The 27,096-nt window shown below is 44.6% G+C and overlaps 2 protein-coding genes across 7 annotated transcripts in view; one reads left to right on the top strand and one right to left on the bottom strand.

The window, feature by feature from the left end:
* Positions 1 to 21,373, top strand: part of PRPF40B (pre-mRNA processing factor 40 homolog B) — a 28,797-nt gene extending 7,424 nt beyond the window's left edge. For 2 of the 6 annotated variants that reach the window (XM_070937875.1, XM_070937873.1), the window contains exons 8-27: positions 1,347 to 1,457; positions 2,760 to 2,880; positions 2,967 to 2,997; positions 3,512 to 3,673; positions 5,450 to 5,552; positions 6,639 to 6,703; positions 6,929 to 7,093; positions 7,746 to 7,854; positions 8,234 to 8,384; positions 9,225 to 9,358; positions 13,355 to 13,469; positions 14,733 to 14,824; positions 15,277 to 15,393; positions 16,214 to 16,351; positions 16,959 to 17,054; positions 17,360 to 17,440; positions 18,578 to 18,680; positions 19,547 to 19,608; positions 20,007 to 20,135; positions 20,644 to 21,373. In XM_070937875.1, the coding sequence (XP_070793976.1) occupies positions 1,347 to 1,457; positions 2,760 to 2,880; positions 2,967 to 2,997; positions 3,512 to 3,673; positions 5,450 to 5,552; positions 6,639 to 6,703; positions 6,929 to 7,093; positions 7,746 to 7,854; positions 8,234 to 8,384; positions 9,225 to 9,358; positions 13,355 to 13,469; positions 14,733 to 14,824; positions 15,277 to 15,393; positions 16,214 to 16,351; positions 16,959 to 17,054; positions 17,360 to 17,440; positions 18,578 to 18,680; positions 19,547 to 19,608; positions 20,007 to 20,135; positions 20,644 to 20,736 (2,178 nt within the window). In that variant the 3' untranslated portion in view covers positions 20,737 to 21,373. Of the gene's footprint in view, positions 1 to 1,346; positions 1,458 to 2,759; positions 2,881 to 2,966; positions 2,998 to 3,511; positions 3,674 to 5,449; positions 5,553 to 6,638; positions 6,704 to 6,928; positions 7,094 to 7,745; positions 7,855 to 8,233; positions 8,385 to 9,224; positions 9,359 to 13,354; positions 13,470 to 14,732; positions 14,825 to 15,276; positions 15,394 to 16,213; positions 16,352 to 16,958; positions 17,055 to 17,359; positions 17,441 to 18,577; positions 18,681 to 19,546; positions 19,609 to 20,006; positions 20,136 to 20,448; positions 20,608 to 20,643 lie in introns of those variants that run through there. The other 4 variants (XM_070937877.1, XM_070937874.1, XM_070937876.1 and 1 more) reach the window with 4 other exon arrangements.
* Positions 21,374 to 22,115: 742 nt separating this feature from the next.
* Positions 22,116 to 27,096, bottom strand: part of FMNL3 (formin like 3) — a 110,727-nt gene continuing 105,746 nt past the window's right edge. Inside the window, 1 exon segment of the mRNA XM_070937872.1 lies at positions 22,116 to 27,096. Within this exon segment, the coding sequence (XP_070793973.1) occupies positions 27,016 to 27,096 (81 nt within the window). The 3' untranslated portion in view covers positions 22,116 to 27,015.

The following is a 27,096-nucleotide window of genomic DNA, read 5'->3' as shown; positions in this document are numbered from 1 at the left end:
AACATCTGGAGAAAGTCTCCTAAATATGTTAGTGTTTTATCCCAGGAAACAGTGTAATCTTAATTCTTTGCTTGGTTTCCCTATGCTGCTTCTCTAGTATTTGATGTTCAGAAATAAGTTTTTAAAAAGCTACCCTTCCTCTCCAAGAAAATAAACGAAGTATCTTACAAGGCCCAGGAGAAAAAGTAAAGGTGTATGTGAGCTCTAGATGATGGCAAAGGACTTCAGTGGATAGAATAAAGGGGAAGCTAGAAGAAGCATTTTGCAAATAGCATAATTAGCAAAAAGGGATGGAAAATCCAATGAGTTTTATTTTCTGGATTAAAAGAAATTACGGTAACTCAGAATTCACACCCCAAATCCAATTTACGTATCTTCTGCAGAATCAGCTCAAGAGAATCCCAAGAGTAGAGGATGAGAGCCTATCTCACAGAGTTATTGACAGGGTAAAATTGGAGCAGGGTCTTATTTGAGTGCCCATAGAAAAGGAAGATCTAGGTCCGTGATAGTGAACCTATGGCACGCATGGCCAAAGTGGCACGTGAAGCCATGTCGCCTGGCACGCGCGGCCTTGCCTGTTTGTCTTCCGGGTTTCTGGCACGCATGCGTGCGTGATGATCAGCTGTCCTTCACGTTTGTGGCAGTGCTGAAAACCGGTGTGCACATGCATGCTGGCCAGCTGATTGTTGGGTGTGCAGAACCCAGAAATTCAGCTTTTCCGGAGCGTGATCCCTTCGCGTGCAAGGCAGTGCCAAAAACTGGCCTGTGCATGTGCACCAGCCAGCTGATCTTCGGGTGCACGTGGACGCTAGAACCTGGAAGTTCGGATTTTCCGGAGCGCGAACACTTCACGCACATGGCAGTTCCAAAAACTGGCCTGCGCATGTGCGCCAGTCAGCTGATCATCAGGCGCACATGTGCTAGAACCTGGAAGTTCAACTTTTCCAGAGTACGGCCCTGGCGAGCGCACGCACACGTGCTCAACATTTCCGCACGACCTTTACGGCACTAGGTGCCGAAAAGGTTCACCATAGTGATCATTTTTCTGCCTCTTCTAAGAAGATCCAGATGCTGACTTTTCCATCTTTGTACTTTAACAGTGGGAAACGTTTCTTATTAACCTTCCCTAAATAGCCCCTCCCCCACCAGATTTGCTTTAGATGTTGCTCACACAACTTCATAAAAGCTACAAAGCTGCCTTTTTGTTTTTGTGCTTTCGTTGGAAGTAAACACAGTGGTTTCTCTTCTCTGAATCAGTGTCTGTTTGGGATGCGTGTGTGTGAATTATGGATATTTGCCCAACTGGATCTCAGCTTGATTTGGTTCAGTTTGAATTTTCTTTACAGAAGCCAGCATGGAGTGATCATAAAGCCCCTGACGGGCGGATCTATTATTATAATGCTGAAACCAAACAATCAAGTTGGGAAAAGCCAGATGAACTCAAGTCTAAGGCAGAGGTGAGAGTTGTTGCTATGCTTGGTTGCTGGAGCAACTTAGACACTGATTTTTTTCCCTCTTGTATTGGATCTCTGAGAAGTGAAAGTCAGCCATCTCAGGCAGCAATCCCATCTGGTGTTTCTCCTAAAAAGTAGGGTTGCAGTCATAATCCTAAGAATTCCTGGAATATAAACACAGGAGATGATCAGGCTGATAAGGAACTGTAAAACAGGCACTCAGAGGAAGAGTGGATAGCATGGAGAAGATTTAGGGATATGGGATACAAATGATTAAACGGGTTTGTTGCCTGTTCCAGAAGACAGGGCCAGAACCAGCAGCTAGAATTTACAAGGGGGCTGATCTCAACCAATGTTTGGGGGAAATTTTCTACCAGCAAAGAGTTGCTTCTGCATGAAACAGTCTCCATGGATCATGATGGATTCTACTTCGTTGTGAGTAGCTAATTGGAACCTGGACAACCATCTGTCAGGGAGGTTGCGATTCCAACATTCCTGCATTCAGCAATTGATAGGGTTGGAATCTCTTTAAATCTAAATATGTCCATCAAATTCTCTCAGATTATTCTGTGGAATCTGGGAGAATTTGTTGACTACAGGACTTGCTCCCATTGGTTGGATGTGAACCAGATAGATGCTTTAGAACAGGGGTGTCAAACTCAAGTCATCACAGTGGCGGCACGTGACAAATCGGGACTTTTCCCCCCCTTCGCTAAACTGGGTGTGGGCGTGGCCAGCGCATGACGCAACTGGCCCACAAGCCGGGAGTTTGACAGCCCTGCTTTAAAAGGCCACCAGGAGCCATACCTCCAAGTGAGGAAAGAATTGTTGAATTATTAAATGAAAAAAAGAATCACATGGCCATTAGCAAAATAACTCCTTAGTAAGTGTAATTTGTAAATAACCCTTTAATAAGAAACCAAACTGGTTCTCACACAAAATTCAGTTTCTCAAGCAGAAAATCAAATGCTTTTTAAGACACAGGATATAACTGCCGCTCTTGGCTTCAAAACCAAGTCAGGGCTAATAGAAAAGAAGGCTTTTGTGGTTAAACATTTTGGCCATTTGGTTAATGTTATGATTTCAGGGTATTGTATGAATGCAGAAAAGGAATCAGTTCATTAACTAAGACAGGCAAGCTTGATTATAGATACGGATTGGCCCATCAGTGCATAAGTTTTCAGAAAAGGATAAAAGGTTCTGGATCTTTACCCCACAACACACACACACACACACACACACACACACACACACACACACACACACTCTACACTTGCTAAGACTGTCTTTTTTTTGCTTCTGCAGATCTTACTGTCACGCTGTCCTTGGCGTGAGTATCGCTCAGAAACTGGGAAATCCTATTACTACAACACTCAGAGCAAGGAGTCACGTTGGACCAGGCCACGAGAGCTAGATGATATTGAAGGTGAGGGTCTCCAGGATCAAATCTAGGGTGGGGTCCTGCTTCCCACAATCTTCGTTTGAGAACCTTTTCCTGTTTTTGTCCTTCAGCATTGATCAAGGAGGAAGAGGAGGAAGCAGAGTAAGTTCCTGGAAGCAGATTGCATCAAGAAGAGTTCAAAGAGCGGGCTGGGCAGGAGAAAAGGCAGACCTACCCAGCAGGGTTTGTCCCATGAGACATGGGCATGGAGTGAGCACTGGCAGGGCTGAGGGCTTCCTTTTTCTTCCAAGCCTCCCCTAGAGGTTGATTCATCTCTCTGGAAGATCTGCTGAACCTGGCATCTGGGTCACAGAACCGTCAGAAAACTTGAGCTTTGCCATTTTGCTTGGAAATAAAATTTCTATTTCTAATTCTGCTTGATGGTGGCAAGGAACTGAAAAACGCTCAGCATCCCCATGGAAACGCAGAACCCAAAAAGGGGCTGAGTGGAGTTTGGACTGATTGAGACTGGTCTTATGTCTCTTCTCTCATTTTCCTGCCTTGATGAGATAGAGTGGGCTGGAATCCATTGTATGGAAAGTTCTCTAAACTGTGCAATCAGGCTTGTATTGTTCTGCTGCAAAATATTCATAGCTGTCATCTTCTTCCTTCCCAGAAGGCAACAGCTACCTCAGCAACCGGAGCCGCCATTGTCGGGCCCTGCCAGTCCCACCCCGTCTTCCGCAGCCACCTCAGACACGGAAGGCACCGGAGGTGTTGAAGAGACCCCAGGGACTGAGGGAGTCCCGACTGCTGTTGAGGAGGAGGTCACCAGCAGGTAATTCAAGAGGAGGGGACAGTAAAGGGAAGATGTTGATCTACAGCCAGGCCATCGCCAGCTTTCTAACACAATGTTTCCCAATCTTAGCCACTCTTTAAGATTTGTGGACTTCAACTCCCAGAATTATCCAGCCTGCATGGGGAATTCTGGGAGTTTTTTTCTTTATTTATGTCAGAAGCACCTTCAAGTTATAGACATATAACATTCAACACTGAGCAAGTTAAAAAGATATACAATAGGTCCTAGAACAGTGGTCGGCAAACCACGGCTTGCGAGCCACATGCGGCTCTTTGGCCCCTTGAGTGTGGCTCTTCCACACTCGTGATGCCCTGGCCAGCTGTGGCTGAGCCGGGAGTGTGCGCACATGCAGGGAGACCCTCCTCAAGCGAGCGCCGAAGCTCAGGAAAGGTGCGCGCAGGGTGAGCAGCGGCTTGCTTAAGGAGGGTCTCCCCACGTGTGTGCATGCTCCCGGCTCAGCCACAGCCGGCCAGGGCATCACGAGAGTGGGAGGAGGAGGAGAGTGCAGGAGAGAAGCTGCCTTCGCGCCACATTTGCACGTAAGGCAGCCTTTGCTTCCTGCCGCTTCAGGCTGGAGTTCGCACCCTCCGCACTCAGCCGAAGAGCTGCTGGGGGTGGGGGATGAAACAGCAAGGCGATGGCCAGAGGAGCGGGAAGAGGACAATCACCCGAAGGGAGGGGGAGAGACAGAGAGAGAGATGGGGGAGAGAGAGAGACATAGAGACACATACAGAGTGATACATAGAGAGGGGTGAGAGAGGGGAAGAGAGGGAGAGATACAGAGGGAGAGAGACATGGGGGGAGAGGGGGGGAGATAGGAAGAGGGGGAGAGAGAGAGAATGGTTTTGTGGCTGGGTAGGCGTGGCTAGATGAGTGAGTGACATCGAGTTGGCTACGCCCACCCAGGTTTTGTGCCTCTGGTGTGTTTTTTTTCTATGGGAAACGGGTCCAAGTGGCTCTTTGAGTGTTTAAGTTTGCCGAACCCTGTCCTAGAACTACAGGTAGTCCTTGACTTACAACAGTTCATTTAGTGACCATTCAAAAAATTGAAAAAAGCGACTTATGACCATTTTTCACACCTCTGGCCATTGCAGCATCCCCATGGTCATTGATCAAAATTCAGACGCTTGTCAACTGACTCATATTTATGACCGTTGCAGCGTCCCAGGGTCATGTGATCCCCTTTTGCAAACCTTCCGATAAGCAAAGTCAACCGAGAAGCCAGATTCACTTAACAGCCATGTGACTAACTTAACAACAGCAGTGATTCACTTAACTGTGGCAGGAAAGGTCGTAAAATGGTGTAAAACTCACTCAGATGTCTCACTTAACAACATAAATTTTGGGCTCGGTTGTGGTCGTAAGTCGAGGACTCCCTGTATAGCACATGTAAAAAAAGTATGTAAAATAAATAGGATTCTGGGAGTTGAAGTCCACATATTTTAGAGCTGCCAAGGTTGAGAGGTACTGGTCTAGCAGATAGTGGGATCTCTCTACTCCAACCCATCAGGAAAGCATCAGATCGAGGAATGCCAGATTAAGCCTGCCTAGATTTTCAAACTGTGGGTTGCAGGACAAAAAAGAGTGGTAGAGAAGGCAGAGGGATGGAACTCCCCTCCATTCGTCTGCCGGTTTATCTGTATGGAAGGCTGCACTGTCCACCTGGAATTCCTAGCAGCAATCCGTTGAATTGTTAAGCCTCAGTCGATGCTTGACTTCACGTTTTGTCCAAATGCTTTGCTTTTCCTTGGGCAGTTGTGATCCCCTCCGGAGAGATGAAGAAGATCGTGGCAGTGGCAGTGCCTGGAGCAACAAAGAGGAAGCTAAACAAGCTTTTAAGGAGCTGCTCAAAGACAAGGTAATAATTGGAGAAGGGAAAGGAGGACAGGAATTAAAGAGCATTCCTAAGAATCGGAGCCAGTTTGTCAGTGATAACATTTCTTTATGCCCGTCGCTTAGCCTGCCAGGAAAATGGTGGGAAGTTTTATGTCCTGAGTGCTTTTTGCATTGAGAGTGAAAAGGACCTGTTCTCCTTGCCATAAGAGAACAATGTCAGGGAACCTCTCCCTCTGGCAGGCTGATCTGTCTGTCTGTCTTCTATCTATCTATCTATCTATCTATCTATCTATCTATCTATCTATCTATCTCATCTATCTTTATCTATCTATCTATCTATCTATCTATCTCTATCTATCTATCTATCTCTATCTTCTATCTCTATCTCTCATCTATCTTCTATCTATCTATCTATCTATCTATCTCTATCTTCTATCTCTATCTATCTATCTTATCTATCTATCTATCTATCTCTATCTATCTATCTCTATCTTCTATCTCTATCTCTCATCTATCTTCTATCTATCTATCTATCTATCTATCTATCTATCTCTATCTTCTATCTCTATCTATCTATCTTATCTATCTATCTATCTATCTCTATCTATCTATCTCTATCTTCTATCTCTATCTCTCATCTATCTATCTATCTATCTATCTATCTATCTATCTATCTATCTCTATCTTCTATCTCTATCTATCTATCTTATCTATCTATCTATCTATCTCTATCTATCTATCTCTATCTTCTATCTCTATCTCTCATCTATCTATCTATCTATCTATCTATCTATCTATCTATCTATCTATCTATCTCTACCTACCTACCTACCTACCTACCTACCTACCTACCTACCTATCAATCATTTATTTTGCCAGACAGCAGGGAGGAGAGGAAAATATTTTGCCTGAAAGTTCAAGCAGAAGAAAATCAAAACAGCAAACTTGTTATACCCTGACTCTTGTATTTGTAAAAAAAAAAAAAAAAAGGGGTGTGTGTGAAAAGAAGGAGCCTGCCAAATTAAGGCAGTGCAGGCCTAATTGGTGCAGTCCAAGAGGAGGAGGAGATGGTACAACTTGATTGAAATACCCCATTTTCTGGCTTTAGGGTGTTCCAGCTAGTGCATCCTGGGAACAGGCCATGAAGCTTATTAGCAGTGACCCCCGTTTCAGGTATGATCCTGGGTGGACGCATCTAGTTCCCTCCCTTCCTTGTCAGACAATGAGTCCAAGTCGCAGACCTGTATGCTGAAAGCCCTACAGAGAGAGCTCAGTTGGAGCGCCCTGCCCATCCACCTCATTTACTCATTCACGGAACTAGAACTTTGGGTCTCCTGTTTTTCTTTGCCTGTTGCCCATGTGAGCCAGCTCTTGACCTCCGGCTTCTGTGTCTCCCAGTGCTTTGCCCAAGGTGAGTGAGAAGAAGCAGGCATTCAATGCCTACAAGGCTCAACGGGACAAGGAAGAAAAGGAAGAGGCCCGGCTGCGGGCGAAGGAGGCAAAGGAAGAACTGCAACGCTTCTTGGAAGAACACAGCAAAATGAATTCTACCACCCGCTACAGGTACACGAGGATCGGGATGCTTGGTGAAACAACAACCCAGCTGGGGAAGGTTGGGAGCCTGGATGGTTCTCTCAAGACCGTTTTAGAGATTGCTAAAAGAAGTGGTGTCTTCCCGGCTAGGTCTTGAAGGAGCCTTCGAAGGAAATAGGTTAGGTGTGGCTGGCCCAGTTCCTTGAATAACATCAACTGTGATGGATGGATAATTTTGCAAGGTTGTATGTCTGAACCTGGCAGAGACTTAGCACTTCGGGGAACAGGGAGCTGCATTTTCCAGTAATGAACCTAGAATTTATTGCTGGATTTCCTGTGGGCCAGAATGAGAGATGTAAATGCTGAACGGGTTACAGCTTGAAGACCAGGAAAGAGATGTTACCTTGGCTATGCTAAGCAGTCCAGTTTCCCCTGTTTAGACATGAAACAGGTGGTTTCTGTTACAGGTATCCCTCTTATTTTTTTTTCTGTTGCCACAACTCTGTCCTCATCAGATCAAAGTAGAGGGACTGTTGCTTGGTTCTTCCAAGCATGGATGTCCTCGAGCAACTCACTTTGCCTGCTTCATAGACTAAGATGTCCTTGGATCTTTATTTGTCCTGCCTTGAAGGTTGTCATCCAGCCCTCCATCTCCAACTTTCTTTTCTCTTTCCCTCCTCAGGAAAGCTGAGCAAATGTTTGGTGAGCTGGAAGTGTGGGCCATGGTGCCTGAAAGGGATCGCAAGGAGATCTATGATGACGTTCTTTTTTTTCTGGCCAAGAAAGAGAAGGTAAGTCAAGGGCGGGAGCTCTTGATAGGAGTTAAAAAAAAAAAAAAGTCCAGGCATCATCCTTCCCCCATAGCCTTCCTTCCTGAGTAACAGCAGAAAAACTAATCCTGATACTTGCTCCCAGAAATTGAGGGCAGGAATCCAAGATTCCTGAGATAGATACTGGCCACCAACATCCACAGAGTCCAATCCACGGTTTCATCTGAATTACAAAGTTGATTTGACAAAAGCCCCTCCCCTTACATATATGTGTGTGACCTGACTTACAAAAAGATTGCAGTTTGCACTGTGACATCCTGGCGCTTTCGTCCCTTGCCCTGCGCCTCCAAGCAGAAACCCACAGTCCTAGCATTAACTCTGCCCCTTCCGTCCCACCCAGGAGCATGCCAAGCAGCTCCGCAAAAGGAACATTCAAGCTCTGAAGAGTATCCTGGACAGCATGAGCCGTGTCAGCTTCCAGACCACTTGGTCTGAGGCCCAGCAGTACCTAATGGACAACCCCAGCTTTGCCGAAGACGAAGACTTGCAAAGTGAGTCATCTTCCACCATCTCATTGCCCCGGGTTCCTCCTACCTTCATCTTTCTAACTCTTGTCTTCACACGCTATGGGAACTATATATATTCACATTAAGCCATAATGTAGGTTATTTGGGAAGTGTATCTAATTGCTACCTTCTAGAAGTCACGAAAGCTTACTTCTAGAAGTGTAACAAGCTGTCCTACCCAAGGATGGGCTTCAAAAACTTTAGCAAGGGGTTCTTTGCCTGGTTCCTGGGTGGGCATGGCCTAGTCGGCCTCCTGCACCACGATGGGGGGAAGGTAGGCGTTTTTGCCCTCCAGAGGCTTTCCTTGAGTCTCCGGGAGGGCGAAAACAGCCTCCTCAGGCTCCAGAGGCCCTCTGGAGGCTGGTAGGCCCATTTTTTGCCCTCCCCGAACCTCCATGCGCGCCCTGCACTTAACTGCATCCAAAACGGGCCGCGTGGGGACTCCTGGGAGGGGTGGGGTGGGGTGAGGTGGGGCCAGCCAGGAGTGGGATTTGGGGGTTCTCTGAACTGCACAGAATCTTAGCTAGAGATTCTCCCGAACCCCTGCGAATCCCCAGCAGCCCACCCTGGTCGTAACGTTTCGAATGCTGGGCCTGTCTGCTGCCCTGCTGACAGGGTGGGCCACAACTTCCCATCTTAGGTAGGACAACTCTCCATGCTTAGAACCTTCATTCACAGGGGACTGTCTTATGCTCTCTTCCCCGTTGTCTGTGCCTGAATCCCTGACACGTCTCATTACAGAATAAACTTGTACTTTTCCTCCCGGGTCACCATGGTTTTATCTCTTAGCTTAGTCTGGCCTGCTCCCAACTTTTCCTCTTTCAGACATGGACAAGGAGGATGCCTTAATCTGCTTTGAGGAACACATCCGGACGTTGGAAAGGGAGGAGGAGGAGGAACGTGAACGGGGTCGATTACGGGAGAGGCGTCAGCAGCGGAAGAACAGGGAAGCCTTCCAGGTATTTGCAATCGCAGCCCATGAGCCAAGGAGGGGGATTCTTTGGAAAGAAGAGTGTGGTTTGTCTCTCAAAGCAAGAACAGTGGCAAGGATTCCATGCCTTGTAGATTTTGGTCATCAGCACTTGAAAGAATTAGAGGCAATCCTCCAATTAGAGGATCCAAAGGTGGTGTCAACCTGCAGAATTCTCAGCAATAACCATATTAACTGAGAGATTCCAGGATTTGAATCTGAGCATCAGAAGGGCAACCAAATTGGGAAAATTTAATTAAAAGAGTCAGGTAACAAAGGAAAATCCAGGAAAACATAGGAAAATCCTTTTATTGCTGTCACAGTCCATAGTAGGCTAAATGGTAAATGGACTGCTGATTCAGTCTTTTTTGCTAGATATTTTAGGAATAAAACTTCAGACTTCCCAACAGCCATGGTAGTTGGGAATCCTAGTACCTGTCCTCCAACACATTTGAAGAGCAATTACATTGAACAAGGCTGCTCGGATGAAGATTAATCTAGAATGATCATCATTTAGTGTTTCTATTGTCCATCACCTGAAGATAAATAGATCAAGGTTTTCACAAACCAGGAAAGAAAAAAAAATCATTTTTTATAACACTGGAATATTACTTGTCACTATTTTGTTTTGGCCTGTTTGTAGCTAGCTAATTATTTGATTATGATTCCAGAAAAGGACTGGATATACTAGAATTCAGCTTCCTAACAATGTTGGCTGCCCTTAGTTTTTGAATAATAGTGAGAGAAGATGCTCTCAGAGAGAGGGCTCATATAATTGCCAGTTATTGCTTTTCTATCATAAGGTAAAAGTAAAGGTTCCCCTCGCACATATGTGCTAGTCATTCCCAACTCTAGGGGGCGGTGCTCATCTCCGTTTCAAAGCCGAAGAGCCAGTGCTGTCCGAAAACGTCTCATGTGGCCGGCATAGCTAAATGCCAAAGACGCATGGAACACTGTTACCTTCCCACCAAAGTTGTCCCTATTTTTCTACTTGCATTTTTTACGTGCTTTCAAACTGCAAGGCTGGCAGAAACTGGGATAAATAATGGGAGCTCACCCTGTTATGCAGCACTAGGGATCTGAACTGCCAACCTTTCGATCGACAAGCTCAGCGTCTTAGCCACTGAGCCACCGCATCCCTTTTCTGTCATAGTTAAAAGGAATTCCCATTGACTTTCAACCCTTCAAAGCAGTGTTTCCCAACCGTGGGAACTTTAAAGAAGTGGTGGACTTCAACTCCTAGAATTCCCCAGCCAGCAATGACTGCTTGGAGAATTCCGGCTGTTGGAAGTCCATATTTTTTAAAAGTTCCCAAGTTAAGGAACACTGCTTCAGAAAATCTCAGTTTTTTGTTCATGGACCTTCCCTCAGATTAGCAGCACAACCAGGGGTATCGCTTTCTCTTCCCCTGTGCTGACCTTTTACAATAATTGCAGATTCTCCTGCCTCCCAAATTGCAAACTGTGTTTTGTATATGTTTTGGTTTTTTTATTTATAGGCAAATACAGGTAGTCCTCAATTTATGACCACAATGGAGCCTAAAATTCCTGTTGCTTAGTGAAACATTTGTTAAATGAAATTTTCCCTATTTTACAACCCTTTTTGCTAACAGTTGTTAAATGAATCATTGTAGTTGTTAATGACACAGAAACTGGCTTCCGCATTGGCTTTGCTTATCAGAAGGTTGCAAAAGGTGAGCCCATGATCCCCAGGACACTGCATCTGTCATAAATATGAGTCAATTGTCGTGTCTGGATTTTGATCACATGACTATGAGGATGCTGCAACTGTCGTAAGTGTGAAAAATGATCATAACTCACTTTTTTTCAGTGCTGATATAACTTTGAATAGTCACAAAATGAACTGTTGTAAATTGAGGATTACCTGTGGAGTGCTTTCTTGCTTCTGATAAACAGTTAAGATGGAGCCATAAATCCTGATCTCCATTTTATACTCCTTATATGAAACTTTCTTGCATTTTTCTAATCAGTTTCAGAGAACTGAACTGTTACTGCAGAATGCCCCTATTCCTTTCTCCCAATATTTGCAGAGTCTCTCTTGATCCATCCCCCCCCCTCCATTGTTTTCTTCAAAAGAGGAAAAAAAGGCACCGGAGAAATTGAAAAAACATGTTGCTTTTATTTAAGGGAGGAGGAACAAAATAGCCCAGATAGGCTCCAGTGTGAGGATTACTTGGCTTTTGGAAGAACATGAAAGCCCCAAAAGAGTTTGATCCTAGGTAGAGGCAGATATTTTTTTCTCTGGGCACACTGGGAATATATTGGTTGAAAAAAACTCTGCATTGGCGACAGGAAGGGGATCCGGCCAGTAAACACTCAGCTCCATTCCGTTGCCCAGACTCCACCCTGTAAGGGATTATGGGATCTTTAAAAGAGGATGATGATGATGATGATAAAAGCCCCAATAGAGCATGATAAGTGATACAATAAAGGGGGACAAGTATGACCCTGTAAATCGGATGGGCAATTAATTTTTCCAAGGAACTGGGACTGCTCCTGAGGGCTGAACCAATAGGCTGAACTGAATTTTGCTCAATATTACTTTATAAAGCACCAAATTCTATGGTTTGAGTTAGCTGCTACTGGTAAGAATTTACATGTTATGATAAGACTGTGAAAATGTGGAGTCGCATAGCGTATCCTTATTTACATTTGATTTCTAATTTCCGATCGACCTCACGTGGGCTGGACAGGGACACCAAAGGGCCATAAAATGCCCATGTCTGTTCTAGATACCCCTGAACAACAACTTTTAGTACTCCTTATTGTTGGCCACACTGGTTGAGTGTTGCTGTGGTAGAGAAAAGAGTCACTTCATCCTCATCCGTGATGATCATTCCAGTACACCTCATCAGTCCTATTTTCTCACATTTTTTGTGCCTCCTGCAATGCTGCATGAAGGTTTTCTCTTACTGTCATTTTTTTTAATCGCAGGTAGTCCTCACTTAACAAACCTTCATTTTGTGAGTGTATGAATTTACTGAACACAGCACTGAAAATGGCACTTACGACCGTTTTTCACACTTGACCATTGTAGCAACTCCATGGTCACATGATCAAAATGTGGACGCTTGGCAACTGGTTCATATTTATGACAGCTGGAGTGTCCCAGGATCATGTGTTCGCTTTTTGTGACCTTCTGACAAGCAAAGTCAAAAGGGAAGCCAGATTCACTTTAACAACAGCATTACTAACTTAACAATTGCAGTGATCCACTTAATAACTATGGCAAGAAAGGTTGTAAAATGGGGGCAAAACTCACTTAACAAATTTGGGGCTTAATTGTGGAGTACTACCTGTACTTAAAATGAGAGTAGAGCACGGCAGATGTATCAGTGAAAATATGGGTTCTGTGCTCACGGCATTGCCTGGACACTCTGGAAAATGGCAAACTGTAAGGCAAATTGCACAATAATTGTCCAGACATCTCCAGGGAAGTATGATAAAGAGGCTGGAACACAGGAGTGTAAGTTTTCCAGGAACTGGGGGCAAAATTCTGACACTAGCTTTTTTAAAACTTGTACTTCTCAAGTGAAATTTTGCAGTTCATCCCAGTGTCTTTGCTTCTTGCTTTTTTCTTCCTTCCTTCATATTGTATATGGAGTGCTCTATGGCAGGGGTCTCCAACCTTGGCAACTTGTGGACTTCAACTCCCAGAATTCCTCAGCCAGCTTTCCTTTGCTGGCTGAGGAATTCTGGGAGTTGAAATCCACAAGTCTTAAAGTTGCCAAGGTTGGAGACCTCTGTTCTATGGTATCTGAAATGTTTGAGTTTCCAGATGGGCGTTGGAAGGGTAGATGGAAGGAAGTCTTTGAGGAAACCTCTGTGTCAGGGCAGAGGGAGGTGGGCTTCAGGGCCTGCTTTGGGGCACATGGCCTCCCTGGCAGGGCCTGTGACTGGGGGAGGGGCTGACTCCCTGATCTCTCTCACTCTATCGTAGAATAACCAGGCTGCTTCTTGCTCAGGCCTTCTTGGACGAGCTTCACGAAAGCGGACGCCTTCACTCCATGTCCACTTGGATGGAGCTGTATCCCTCCCTCAGCACCGACCGACGCTTTGCCAACATGTTGGGCCAACCTGGTAAGCAGCCTCAGGCAGGAATCTCATCCTCCCTTCTTGCCTCTCTTCAGAAAAGGTCTTCCCCAAATTATGGGCATGGATCCATCTCCCTGGGTGGTACTTGGAATGACTTGAAATGTTGCACTTGGGTTTGCAAATATTTGTTTTATTAGATTTGAGATCTTCCCATTGAAAAAGCTGAGGACTGGACCCAAGTCCAGGGATTAAACTCCATGAACCAAGAAGGCTGGTTGAGTCAGGGGCTTCACTAAGCGGCATCTCCTGCCTTACTTCAAGATTTTTCATGCATCCTGCCTTAAGGGAAATGTTTTCTATTTTGATTTGCCTTCTAAGCAAGCCCTCAAATGTGTCCTTGAATTATAAATATATGCATCATAAGGAGTTTTTTAATTTATGCTTATTAAGAGGTTTTCCATACAATAAAGGCAAATTGAAAAAAAGGAAAGGGAACGGGAGAAAGGAAAGGAAAGGAAAAACAAAAAAGTGCAAGAAGCAAAAAGAGAAAAGAACTACAGTTAAGACATATAATGACTTACAATTTTGTAATCCTTCTTCCCTCTTAGCTCCTCATTTTATCCAAGTTTCTCTTAATCTTCAAACCCATAAATCATTTTTTTTTTCTTTCAGCAAAAAGTCCATGTAAGGTTTTTAGTCTCAAAAAAAAAGGTTTTGTTTTTTCTCTGATCAACAGGCCAGTTTTCCAGTTCTGACTTTTTTTCACAATCCATACTTCTACTGTGGGGATTTCATTGTTCTTCCATTATAGTCTGTGCGGTAACCCATCATAAGGAATTTCTGAGCATGTTCTCTTGCCTCAAGGACGTTAAGGGCCATATATCCACCCATTGGACTTTCATGTCACCTATTCTGACCTAAGTAAAAAGAGCATCAGAGGACACACTGCGGTGTGTGTTTCTGGTTGCTGACTTTCCAAGGGGGATAAGTAATAGAGGAATAGGAGGCGTGGACAATTTATTTTGTTTCAGATAGAATTGTTGATCATCTATTGCTCGTTTATTCTACTTCATATCCTGCTTTCTATCCTGTAACTTAAAACTGATAGACACGATGAGGTAATTTTCCAAATTACGATGAGGTAATTTTCTAAGCACGGACCATGCTTAGTTTCAGTGAAATGTTGGCCTTATATGCCCTTGGGCCCAAAATCTGAGAAGCTGCTTGGAAACTTGGTTAGGCGGATCCTCTGCGCCCAGCGCTAATAATGCATGCATGGGCTACTTCCTGCTGCTCTTCTGTTCACAGGCTCCACCCCGCTCGACCTCTTTAAATTCTACGTTGAAGATCTGAAGGCCCGGTTCCATGATGAAAAAAAGATCATCAAAGATATTCTCAAGGTGTGGCTGGAAGGTTAACAACAGAATATGGGCTAGAAATACTTTTGGGAAGCTATTTCCCTTGAGGGAATTATGTCTCTCTCTGTGATTCCAGTTAGCTGGGGCCCTTTTTAGGCAACACCATCATCAGTTTTAGGACAACCATAAGACAGTCTCTTTGAAGCATCCTTCTTTGTACAGGGCAGAGGTCTGTCATGTTCTGATGCTTGTATTTGCTTTAAAATGAAAGCAGGCAAGGGGAACGAGCTGATCTGCAATTCCAACCACTACCTGATCCAGAGAAAAAATCTTTTCAGAAAACCCTTTAAAAAATTGAAGTCTATAGTGGATTTACTTTAGTATTCTTTGATTCCTAATGTTTTAGAAGTAAACACCAGGGCTCTGACGGAAGAAAAGTTTAACCATGGTCTTTTCACGCCTCTCTCCTTTTCCCTTTCTTTTCTCCTTGGTAGGACCGGAGCTTCAGTGTGGAAGTAAATACAACCTTTGAGGACTTTGCTCATGTCATCAGTTTTGACAAACGTGCTGCCACGCTGGATGCTGGCAACATAAAGTTAACTTTCAACAGTGTGAGTGGGGCAGGGTGGGATCCTATGCTTCTTCACCTTGGTAACTATCCCCTGTCATGTCTCAAAGGTGGTTTTTCAAGAGGCAACTGGACTTCCTTGTTTTTCTTCAAGGACGTTTCGCTTCTGGAGAAGCTTCTTGGAGGAGAAGCGAAACGTCTTCAAAGAAAAACAAGGAAGTCCAGTTGCCTCTTGAAAAAGCCCTTTTGGGACAACCGTGATCTGGGTGACTGAGAATCTCCATAGACATATAATATCCCCTATCATATTGAAATAAATGTATGTTTGTTGGGAGCGTCTCTCTTCTCTGTCTAATAATGCTGGGGCTGAGGAGTCACCAGTGTGGCAGCTGGGCATTAGGGGGTCAGTCCAGTTGGAAGAAAGGTCATTTTTACAAGTAAGCGAGCTGCAGACAGAAAAGGTGATGGCTGCTTTTGCAAAAGTTGGTCAGGAAAATCTAGGAAGGGGCAGGTTTATGAACGAGAGCCAGTTTGGTGTAGTAGCGCCTAAGACACTAGGCTAGAAACCAGGAGACACTGAGTTCTAGTCCCACCTTAGTGATGAAAACCAGCTGGGTGACCTTGGGCCAGTCATTCATTCTCCGCTTAACTCACCTCACAGGGTTGTTGTTGTTGTGGGGAAAATAGGAGGAGGAAGGTGTGTCGGATCTGTTCACTACATTGCATCATTTGTAAAATTAATAAAAGGTGTGATATAAATGAATAAAACGAAGAGGCAGTTAAACCACTGAGGAGATATTTTAGTGATAGGAATGTTCTGTGGTGATCGTTCTCTGCCTTCCCACCCCACCCCCACCCCCCAGCTGCTGGAAAAGGCTGAGGCACGGGAGCGTGAACGGGAAAAGGAGGAAACCCGGAAGATGCGGCGGAAGGAGGCCGCCTTCAAGAGCATGTTGCGTCAGGCAGCTCCTCCCCTGGAGCCCAATACCCCCTGGGATGAGGTGAGATCTTCTGCTCCTTGCAGGGCAGGTTTTCCAGTCGAGTGTCAAATGGATGCTAAAGGAAGAGGATGGCAGATTACATCTAGATAATAATAGAACAATCGGTCCAACTGTTGAATGTATCTTTTGGCATTGGACATGTGCATTTCCCACCCTTGGAGAAACCCACCCCTCTGCTTCTGAATGCCTCCTTAGTGGAGGGAGGCCAGCCTAAGAAGGAAAGATTCCTACAAGGATGCACTTGGAAGCCTTATTTTTGGAGCAGGTTGATCTATAACTTTGTCTCAAAACAATGGATGCTTCTGTCCAAACCAACTTAAGAGAAATTGGAAATCTCCTCCCACGGTTGAGTGAGAAAGTAGCAAAACAGTGGCTTAGGCCCAAAGGCGTCAACTTTTTTTGCCATGGGCTCAAAGAAATTTTAACTTCTTCTAGCAGCATCCGAGGTCTGGCACCAATTAGTTATCCCTTGAAATGTTTGTGTCTGAATACAGTGGTGGGGTCTCCTGCCATCAGTAAGATTGGAAATCCCATGAACACCCCCCCCTCCCCCAAATCTTGCATATTCCAGGAAAGGATGTGATATGTGCTTCTTATTCTTGGTCAGGTCAGAGAGCGGTTTGTCAACAATATTGCCTTTGAGCAGATCACACTTGAATCAGAACGGATCCGCCTCTTTCGTGAATTCCTGCAGTTGCTGGAGGTGAGCAGCACCTGTTTGGGCCTGGCGGAGCAGTTGAATCCCAGCCAGGGATCTGCTTGAAACCCCATGGGACCAGTAAGTAGAGTTGCGCTGAAGAGGATAGAGAAGACAGTTTGCGATGGTGGCTGTAGCTCTGGTGTAGGATGAGGGTGGAGGTTCGTTCTCTGAGCTTGTGGGTTGGATTCCAAACGTTTTGTTACCAGGCTAGGTCACATCTTCAGCAGAGTTTAGGGGAAGAGAAGACAGTGGCTGGGAAGGCCACGTTCCAAAGGGGCCCAAGTAACCCAGCCCTCCTTTTTCCCCAGAGTGAGTGCCAGCATTTCCACACCAAGGCCAAGAAGCATGCCAAGAAGCCAAAGAAACACCATCGCAAGCACTCTGCCTCGGTGAGATTTGGGGAGGACAGACTCAACGGAGTGCGCAAATACAAAAATGTTGGCCAAGGGCATCTGGATTCTCCTGGGTTTTGAACTAAGCCACTGTCAGGCTCAATCCCAGAGACGAGAGCAAAATCCAATGAAGCCCAGTCCTTAATTTGCTTACACCAAATCTTGCCAAACTAAATCCTGACAGAATCTTGCCGAACTAAAGCAATAACTTCTATGCTACTAAATATATCCCGAGAGCTTCTAGGCCAGGGTCTGTGAGGAACCTCTTCCCTCCCTCCAGTTTAGGACTGCACAGTCTCTTAATCCAGGCCTCTCTCTGGGAAAGCTCTTGAGCTGGCCAGATCCTTGCCCCTCTGTTGCTGCAGGTGCACATTTCCATCACATCCACTTGGAATTTGAAGCACCTTGTCTCAGATGCAAGTCAGGCTAATTTAGAGCATTTTGAAAGTATCTTGAACTGGAAACAGTTCTGCTCCGAGTGAGATGCAATCTATTGTGAGCTTGAAGCACTTCTGAAATGCTCAAAACAACCTATTTCATATGCAAAAAGGGGCATTTTGCACTTTGAGCTTTTCAGTTTTGGGAATGGCATTTCAGCTTCAATTCCTACCCCCTTCCCCCAAAGCTTTCTCTTCCAGCCTGTTCACCACTGTTAAGCCAGATGACCCCTCTGCGCCAGAAAAACTCAAAGGCGGGTGGGTGGGGTGGGAATTCAGTAGGATAAGGGGCTAGAAGCCAGAGGTGCCACCTTAGACCTCAGGAGGGCTCATCTCTTACTTGGCAAGGGTTGGTAAGCTTGATCAGGACCTGTTTAGCTTTAAATTAAGGCACCTTGACTGGGGACTTACAAAGAGTTGGAGGAAATTAGCTTTAAAAAAAGCTGTTCTAATGAGAAGGTTGCCTGGTGTGGGGGTGATTTCTGTAAGCTAGCTACTGTTGTACAGGATGGATAATGATAAGTTGGTTCAAGATCTAGGATTGTGCTGCTTAGTAACTTAAAAATGCAGCAGCTTGGCCTGATCCTTTCCTGCTCCTCTTCCTCCTTGATACCTTTGATCTTCACTTTGGCTTATTTCTTCTTCCACTCTTCCTCTGGCAGAGGCTGTCTGGTGAGTCCTTCTTTTTCTCCTGCAGGGCTCAGAATCCGGTTCAGATCATCCCCACCGAGCAGCCAAGCGCAAGAAACGAAACCACTCAGAATCCGCAGGTTCAGGGGCGTCGTCTTCCCCTGACTCAGGTAAGGCTTGGAGTGGATGAGAAACTGCCTAGCTCCATAGAAAAGAAGTCCTTATGGGAAACTTAGGCAGCAGTCTTTGTATTTGGAAAAAAAACATGTAAATCCTATAAAACAAATCCATAGGCATCGGCTTGTTTAGGACAGGCAACGTTATTGTTGCCAGTGGTTGCATTTTCTGTTTTTGAAGTATACATTTTTTAGCCTTCAAGGGGCACAGCACCATGTTGTGGATGAAGAGAAAATTTACTCAGGGAGTAAATTTTGGGGATGTGTTTTCACATTTTGCACAACACTTGCTGAAAGTTAAGACAGGTTTAGGAAAGTTGTCTGTGGCTCCTGTCGTTTCTGTCCAAATGACAAAAGCTTTGTGGTGTCAGACTGTAAGCTCTATCCGTTTGGAACATCTGCACAATGTCAAGATGATGTTCAAACGGGACGGCAGGGCCCACAACACATTATTTTCATCAGGTTCTCCTATTTAACAACCACCCCACCCCAGGCAACACTACTGGAGTCACATACCTATTTTAACTTGTTTTAAAACTCACAAAAAATGATGGGCTGAAATCCTTTTCACCAATACAAGTTTCAATACAATTCAATTCTTTGGCGGCTCTTGGCACTCTAAAAATGAGGAAACTCCCACAGCATGCAAACTGCTCTTCCTTAATTTGATTGGAAAAATCCCTTGATAGATAGCATCTGCATCACCCCATCACCCAATATTCAGCCACCTTCCCAGAACGTCTGTGAGATCCTTGGCCTGCTGCCGTGGAATCACTGCTGGGAGTGGGCTGAGGTCATCCCAGGGGAAGGCTGGGACGGCCCGTCTCCCCGTCTGCACGCAACTTCCTGTTTTCCTGCAGAGCACAGCCCCAGGCGTGCCAAGAGGCCGAAGAAGAAGAGCAAGAAGAAACGGCATAAGTCGGTGAGTAGGCGGTGACAGCAGAAGGGAGGCAAGGGGAGAGACCCAAATGGAAAAGGACCAATTGCATAAAACCAAGCTCTTTGGAAAAAAGGAGTCGTTCTCCTGGCAGCTCCCTCCACATGGGTCTCGACCCACAGAGTAGGAGCAGGTAACGTTATCCGGGGATTCAAGGGAGCAGCCAGGGTTGAAGGTACACATGTTCTGAGGCACTGCCAAACCCACCTGGCAGAGTTTGGTACTTTGCAACTGTTTTATCGCAACATGTGCATTACTGGTTTACAATCTTTGGGGCTCACTTGCCTTCCTTGGTTGTGCTAGCCTTCTGTCACCAAATGGGCTGGTCACCCAGGCCCACTCCTCCCAGGCCCCTCCCACCCCGCAAACCGTTTCTTTTACAGAACAGCCCTGAAAGCGAAGCTGAGCACAAGAAGGAGCCAAGCCGGGCGGAAGAGTGGGAGCGAGGGAAGGCGCCTCTGCGACCTGAGGGGAGGGGCCACTCCCCTCCCCGGGGCACTCGGAGGGAGCGGGTGAGACTTTGGGAGGGGTGGGGAGGGCACAAGCAGAATCCCAGCCCAGGAATGGCTTCTCCTAACCCAGAGGTGTGGGGAACTATAGCGCCTTTATGACTCGTCCACTTCAACTCCCAGAATTCCTGAGCTAGCATGGAATTCTGGGAGTTGAAGTCCACAAGTCATAAAAGGACCATAGTTTCCCCAGCCCTGTCTTAACCCTTTTGGGTGGGGAATTGAAGACCACAAATAGGTGGGGCGATTAGGGCGGAATTTGGGGAGAGATATGGCTACAATATTTTTTTTAAATATAGTGATATGTCTGTTTTAGGAGATTTCATCCTCAAAATGGCAAGAACTGCTCTCTGTTTTCAGCAGTCTCGATCTCTTGGGGCTCTAGGGGCCATATAAAGGGAATTGCTCATCCCTGCTTTAGGACATGGAGGATGGAGGAAGATAGAAAAAAAGGAAGGCTTGGAGGGAAGGCTGGATGAGGGGTTCTTACCTGCCTTCTTTCTGCTGTCAGAGTGGTTGGGACACCTCAGAGAGCGAGGAGCTGAGCGAAGGGGAGCTGGAACGTCGGCGGCGGACTCTGCTGCAGCAACTGGGTGACCAGTAATTGACCCCTGCCTCTTTTGAGGCACCCCCAACACCGTTGTATGAAAAGCATTCAGTCCTTGTTCCTGTGGCAACTCTGCCTTGTTTTAGCCTTGGTGGCATCAAAGCCAAGTGTATGCACTGCTCTTGCTGGACCCCGCACGTTGGGTCACAGTCTTCTTCATTACGTTCACCTGCTTCTAAGACGGGAGCGGCTGCTCCTGCCCGTTGGCAGCAGTCATCTCCAGCGACACCACCAGTCTACATCAAGCATCAGGACAGGGAGGAAAGTTCAGGTGTCCCTTGTGGATCTGGAGGGCATCACCAAAATTGAAACCCGGCTCTTGGATCATCCAGCAGAGGATTGGGGGAATTGCATCTGAGCACCAGAATGAATGATGTCTGTCTCCACTCAGACTTCACCAGGGCCACACTATCCCAGAGCCTCCTTTGGCCTAGATGCAAAATGGCGGCAGGAAACAGCTGAGATACAGCATCAGTCTTGTCAAATCTGGAGACAAGAATGGGCTACATGATCTTCTGGAAGGTTATCACTGTGACTGGATCCTTTTCCCTGGTTGCAGTATCCCCTTGTGAGTTAAGGGTTTAATGGAATTTTTAAAACAATATTTATAATAAATCTGGACTGAAAATACCAATCTATGGCCTCCTGTAGAAAATTAGTTTATATTGGTTCCAAATGATTTTAGGGAAAAAAAACTTCAAAGGAGTATTTTCATAACCTATTGGACTGGATCTATGTTTGCCTCTATAATCCCCAAAAATAACAGAGGACTTGAAGGTATGCTGGCAAGTATAGATCTAAAAAAGGGAAGAGAGGATATGCAAATATCCTAAGTTGGTACGTGTGGCAAAGTAGCCATGCTGGGTGTATATAAAGTGAGTATGAGATTCATCCATAATCATTGTGTGAATAAACAAGCTGCAAATGCTGATCAGGTTGCTGATTTCCACATTTTTAACTGATGGATGCCATACTTCCGTATTTATAACCTTGTACTAGAATTTATTATGTGCACATAGATTATTTCCACAACTTGTTCCCTGAAGATTTCTTTTTCATAAACCAGCTTTTTCTCAAAAGTTGACCTCCCAATTGACTAGATTATGGCTGCCATCTCTGGTTCGGAGAAGGTGATCTTAAGTAAAAATGACATAGTTTAGAGAATTTCAGAGCTGTTTTCAAAGTATACTTAGGAATCCCAAGAAATTCAAAACATATTCAGAGATGGGGGGACTGGTGTTGGGGGCTGGGTCTGACTCTTAGTAGCTTTCTCAAGGCAAAGAGACATGTTCCATTCAGCATCTCTCAAATGAGCAACTGTAAGTTGGGAGGAGGGGGAGAATCGCACAAACCAGGGAGGTGAAAAGACACATTCATTGGCAATAAATGCAAAGGTGTATAGCCTTTGGTTTTGTTTTATTTTTCCTCCCTTCTCCCATTAGTAGAAATTCTGTACAGTTCAAGAGGAAGGAAGGCATTGGCTTACAGTATAATCAATAATAATTTTCACATGTACAAAAAAGTTACATCTAGCTACACAGGAGGACTATGCTGAAGTGATTATGCTGTAAACTGTCCAGAAGTAACACCAAGAATACTCTGCCTGCTTGGGAATTAGCATTGCCATGAACAGGGTCAGAAACCTCTTGAGAGAAAGCAGAGTGGAGAATTGGTCCCATTTGGTATATTGGAGGACAATATTAGTGTTTGCTTCAGAAATCAAAGTGGCTACAACCCTAACTTTCTCCCTTGGTTTTCTATATAGCATTGAAATAAGTGTCAAATTCATTCTTATTTCTAAGGGTGCTTTCACATTTGAAATTTTTCATGAGTGTTTTCATTTTACGAGCTGGATCTTAAGTTCCCATCCTGGAAAAGGCAAACATTCTGAATGGCACAATGTCTTTTGTCCTTTGGCTGTACTGCAGCAGGAAGGTTTGATGTCTGGCCCTTGTGCCAGACGAAAAGCAAACTAGCCACTACAAACCTTTACAATGCTACTTGCAATTTGCTCCTGCCCTTTGTCCAAGGGCTCAAGAGTAAGAGAACCTTTCTTAAGCTTGAGGGTTGCATTACTCACTTTCTGGCCTTTACCAAGACATTACCCAGCAATCGTTCAAGTTCAGTGTTTTTGGCACACATTCAGAAGCTTGCCTAATTGTGGTTCCCCACTATCTCGCCATTGTTTTAACTTACTCTTCTCAAGTCATTCCTGTGCGCTATTGCCCTGTCTCAATCACATACAGTACATACAGCTGTTTGTACTTCAATTCTTTTCATTGCCTGGTCTTGGATGGAATGTGGGCATCTGAGACAACATTTTATTAGTTACAAGGCTTGATTAAGTGATTATAAATATAGAGCCATGAACTCTTGAAGCACAAAATGAAACATCTTGATGATAACTGGGAACAGCATTCTGTGTTTTTAACCAGTAAGCCAAGTCTCAATGTAGTTTGCTTAGTGGAGCAGGGGTACAACTACATAGAAACTACTAAAGTTCGGACAAGGAGCTATCCATTCTGAATTTATCACATCAACAAGAACAGGTGGAAATGGGATAGCTAGTTCCCTTGGCATGTTTATTTTCCTCTTTGCAACAAAGACACACACAGAAGAGAACCAGAGGGGCCAGGGATAGAGTTACACATTAATCAAAGGATAATCATCACTTTAGGGGCTTGGATACATGCCCCCTTCTTTAAGCAAGTAAGTGTGACTGATTTCAGTGGAGGTGTCCCTAAGCCAGTGGTTTTCATATGTATAAACACGGTAGTGGATGAAGAGGTAAGGATATTTTATCAATAGTGATGCTAGTTACAATTTGCCAGGTTTAAGAGGCAGATGACATCTTTGATTGAGAGAAGCCAAAGAGATTATAACGTAGCATAACCTTCTCCCTGCCCCACCTGAACCCCGAAGCAGAGATGGTTGATTCGTATGTGGCTGGTGAGAGATACTGTTAATTCCCCCCTTCCCACCTGCAAACAATACTAGAATTTTGAATACTGTGCTTAATGTTAGAAGAGTTTGCTCAAATGAATTTTTATATTAAGGGGCCAGAAATAAAAGGCACCACCCCTTTTCCATATACTGTCACAGAAGGAATGGAATGAGGAAGTCTTAACAGGAAGGAGAGAAAGGGAGGAAGGATCAAGAGTTCTATTCCATAAAGTGCCAACACTATATGATCCATTCACCTTTGTTGTGTCCTGTTCTAACCTGGGGTGGGGAGTCTGAATATCACGCTAAGGCTACAGTCCTGTGCCTCCCACTAAGTGGCTTTCCCTATGCAGACAAGTATCATAAAGTCAGACCACTGGCCTATCATCCAGCAGCACAGTTTTTGCAGCAGCTCTCCAGGTATATCACAGGAAAAAAGTGACTTCTCCCAGCTGTCTGAGATCACTCTAAAACTAGAATTTTCACTGATGCAAACCATGCACTTGGCACAGCCATTGATTTCCCTTGAAATTCAAAGCCATCTCCTAAACCACAGGCCTTACGAGCAAAATTCAGATCCATAAGCAGAAATCTTATCAAGCATGCTAAACTGATCAGAGGCCCACCTTTTTTCTGGCATTGTGGCCCTGAGAGCTGCATTCAGGAGATGGATGAGGGCCATATCTAGACAACTATATCTACCTCTCTGCACTTTACCATGAAGCCTCCCTTCTCAGCAATCTCTATGGGACTGAAATTGCTGAGGAGTTCAGAAGTTCTCTACTTCCTGGATAAGAGTACAACCCATGTCCCTGATGTTCCTAGCAGACCTAGCAACCACGGAAGAGAGGACTCTGAAGAATAAGCAGCTGTTACAACGTAAGAAAGAAAGGCAGGCTCAAGGGGAAGCTGGCTGTATTCATAGAGGGCTGCACCAAAGGTCCTAGAGGGGCCAATGGAGCCAAACTTCCATTTTCCGCATAAGGCACTGGATTGGTTGCAGGAACCATTGTAATTCTTTGGCACAGTTTAATACAGGGACTTTATACAAAGGATACTTTTGGCAAAATAAATCTCTATAGCTTCAGGTGTGCCTGATCCAAGAGACCTTTTGTGTAATTGACCAGGACATCACAGCTGTTTAATAACCCCAATTATCTTCCTGTCTTATGCGGGCAATTTCATATTGGGGCAATCTGTTAGGCAAATATTCTTCCGTGAAGTTAAAATCATAGTTCATAAACGTCCATAAGACAAGCATAGTAAGTGATCCCTCTAGATTAAGGCTTCAGAAGAAGAGACAGCTTCATAATACTAGAGTGGAGACAATTTCATCAAAAGATCTATTTGGTGAATTAAACTCTGTATCAACTTTGCCAATTTTATAGTCTCCAAATAAATTAGCCATGCTGACTCCATCAAAAAGGGAAGTCCCACATGCCTGGATGCAGGGGTGAAATCCAATTTTTTTTTCCCCTACCGGTTCTGTGGACGTGGCTTGGTGGGCTTGGCAGGGGAAGGATATTGCAAAATTTCCATTCCCACCTCACTCTAGGGGAAGTATACTGCAAAATCTCCACTCCCACCCCACTCTGGGGCCAGCCAGAGGTGGTATTTGCCGGTTCTCCGAACTACTCAAAATTTCCGCTACCGGATCTCCAGAACCTGTTAGAACCTACTGGATTTCACCCCTGCCTGGATGGTACCAAGTTGAAGAAGACTGATCTACGGAAGCATCTTTAGCTTTATTGATTTCCTAGCTGCAAAAAGTGCTGTAAAATAAAAGGAGTCAAGTTGGTTCTCTGAATAAAAAACAGTTGAAGAACCTAACCATTGTCAAGTGGCTTTATCCTAAACTGTTCATACCTCAAAATCTTTGGTCAGAAGTTATCAGGCAAGTTAAGAGAAGTTAAAGCAAGACCTGATTATCTCAAAGCATCCAGGCTGAAACAAGCAGCCTTATTTCAAACATCAGGACAACAATGATTGCAAATGCATGTTGAGTTAGAGACGGTTCCAACCTAGACAACCTTAAAGGAGCAGGTGTGGGGGAGATAAATGAGTTCTATTTCTTGGCTCACATAATATTCATAAACAACTTAGTTCAAGATCCAATGGCTATATTTGCATAAATTGCTAAGTATGGTTGGCCTTCATGTCAATTATGGTTTGTTTGTGGTTTAGTGAGCTAGTAATCTTATCCCATAGTGTCTGGTTCAACATATTATGAAAACCCAGAAATTGTTTACTTCAGTAACCAGGTTGAATCAATCCAGCCATGAGGTAATATTTATAGATAAGTTCTTCAGTGCAGGATCTCCTGAAACTATGAGGAATTCCATTTTAAAAAGGCTTACTCCAAAGTAGTTCAGGGAATTCTGCCCATTTCTTCTTCTTCTTGATGATGATAGGAAATCATGCCATTTATCCTTCATCAATGAATTAAAAAGCAGTCCCCATCTCATTCATGAATTAAAATGACTTGGCCAAATTCATCAAGAATAACCTTCATGCATAACTTAATTTCTACTTATTTTGAAAGCTTCAATAAGCATAATAGGCAGTGCTACATTTTGTTTGGTCCACCAAGTATAAAAAAAAAACAACAACTGAGTAGAACATGCCACATACAAATAGGAAGCAGATTTTCATCCTTTCGAAAAATAGCAAAGAGTTTCTTTAAAAAAATGAGATAGTCTGTAACCTACCCAGGATTTTTCAAGGGTTGGCTAGCCACTATCACTTTTCCCTGCTGTATCAACACAGTTACTTTTGTGCAGTTAAGACATGAGACTTTGGTCTTATTTTTTTTCCCTTTGGAAGAAAGTTTCCAGTGGTTTTCCAAGGCCACTAAGGCCTTTCAAATTCCCCAGAGTCAGCTCTCACAGCCTGTTCTAAGAAAACCACACAATCGCAAAAGACTGCTCCTGAACAACAACAACAACAAAAGCTTTTCCACAAGACCTGATCTGTATACAAAGGCCTACTACCAGAGACTGATTTTTCCCTGTTGCAATACATCAGGGCCTAGCAACGATAGTGCTCATTGTCTCCATCCATTAAAGACAAGTTGAATGGTCAAAGTGCAATTCTGGTTTGGATGCTTGAGGCTTGAGGCGCTCGAGGAGGGTGCCAGCCTCCTGCTGCCCAGGGCGCTTCTCAAAAGCCAGAACAGTCTCATCTGTCCAAGTTGACTTACTGATGGGCTGCAGGAGCAAGGGACCGGTAGGAAGGAACATGTTATGTACAGATTAAAAAAATACATCTTAAATTATAAAAGAGTAAGAATAATACTGTTGCGGGAAGGCACTTTTTAAATGTCCCTTGGATCCTTCAGTTGAAAGTCTTTGAAAGAACGGAAGTTGCTTCTTTGGCAAAAAAGAACAAGGTCGGGCCCACCGGAGTGCAGCATTC

The sequence above is a fragment of the Pituophis catenifer genome, unplaced genomic scaffold (genome assembly GCF_029215685.1).
Source record: "Pituophis catenifer annectens isolate HBS135680 unplaced genomic scaffold, rPitCat1.0.hap2 SCAF_2, whole genome shotgun sequence".
Lineage (NCBI taxonomy): Eukaryota > Metazoa > Chordata > Lepidosauria > Squamata > Colubridae > Pituophis > Pituophis catenifer.
The sequence above is the reverse complement of the archived record's forward strand: the minus strand, read 5'-3'. Positions and strand labels throughout refer to the sequence as shown.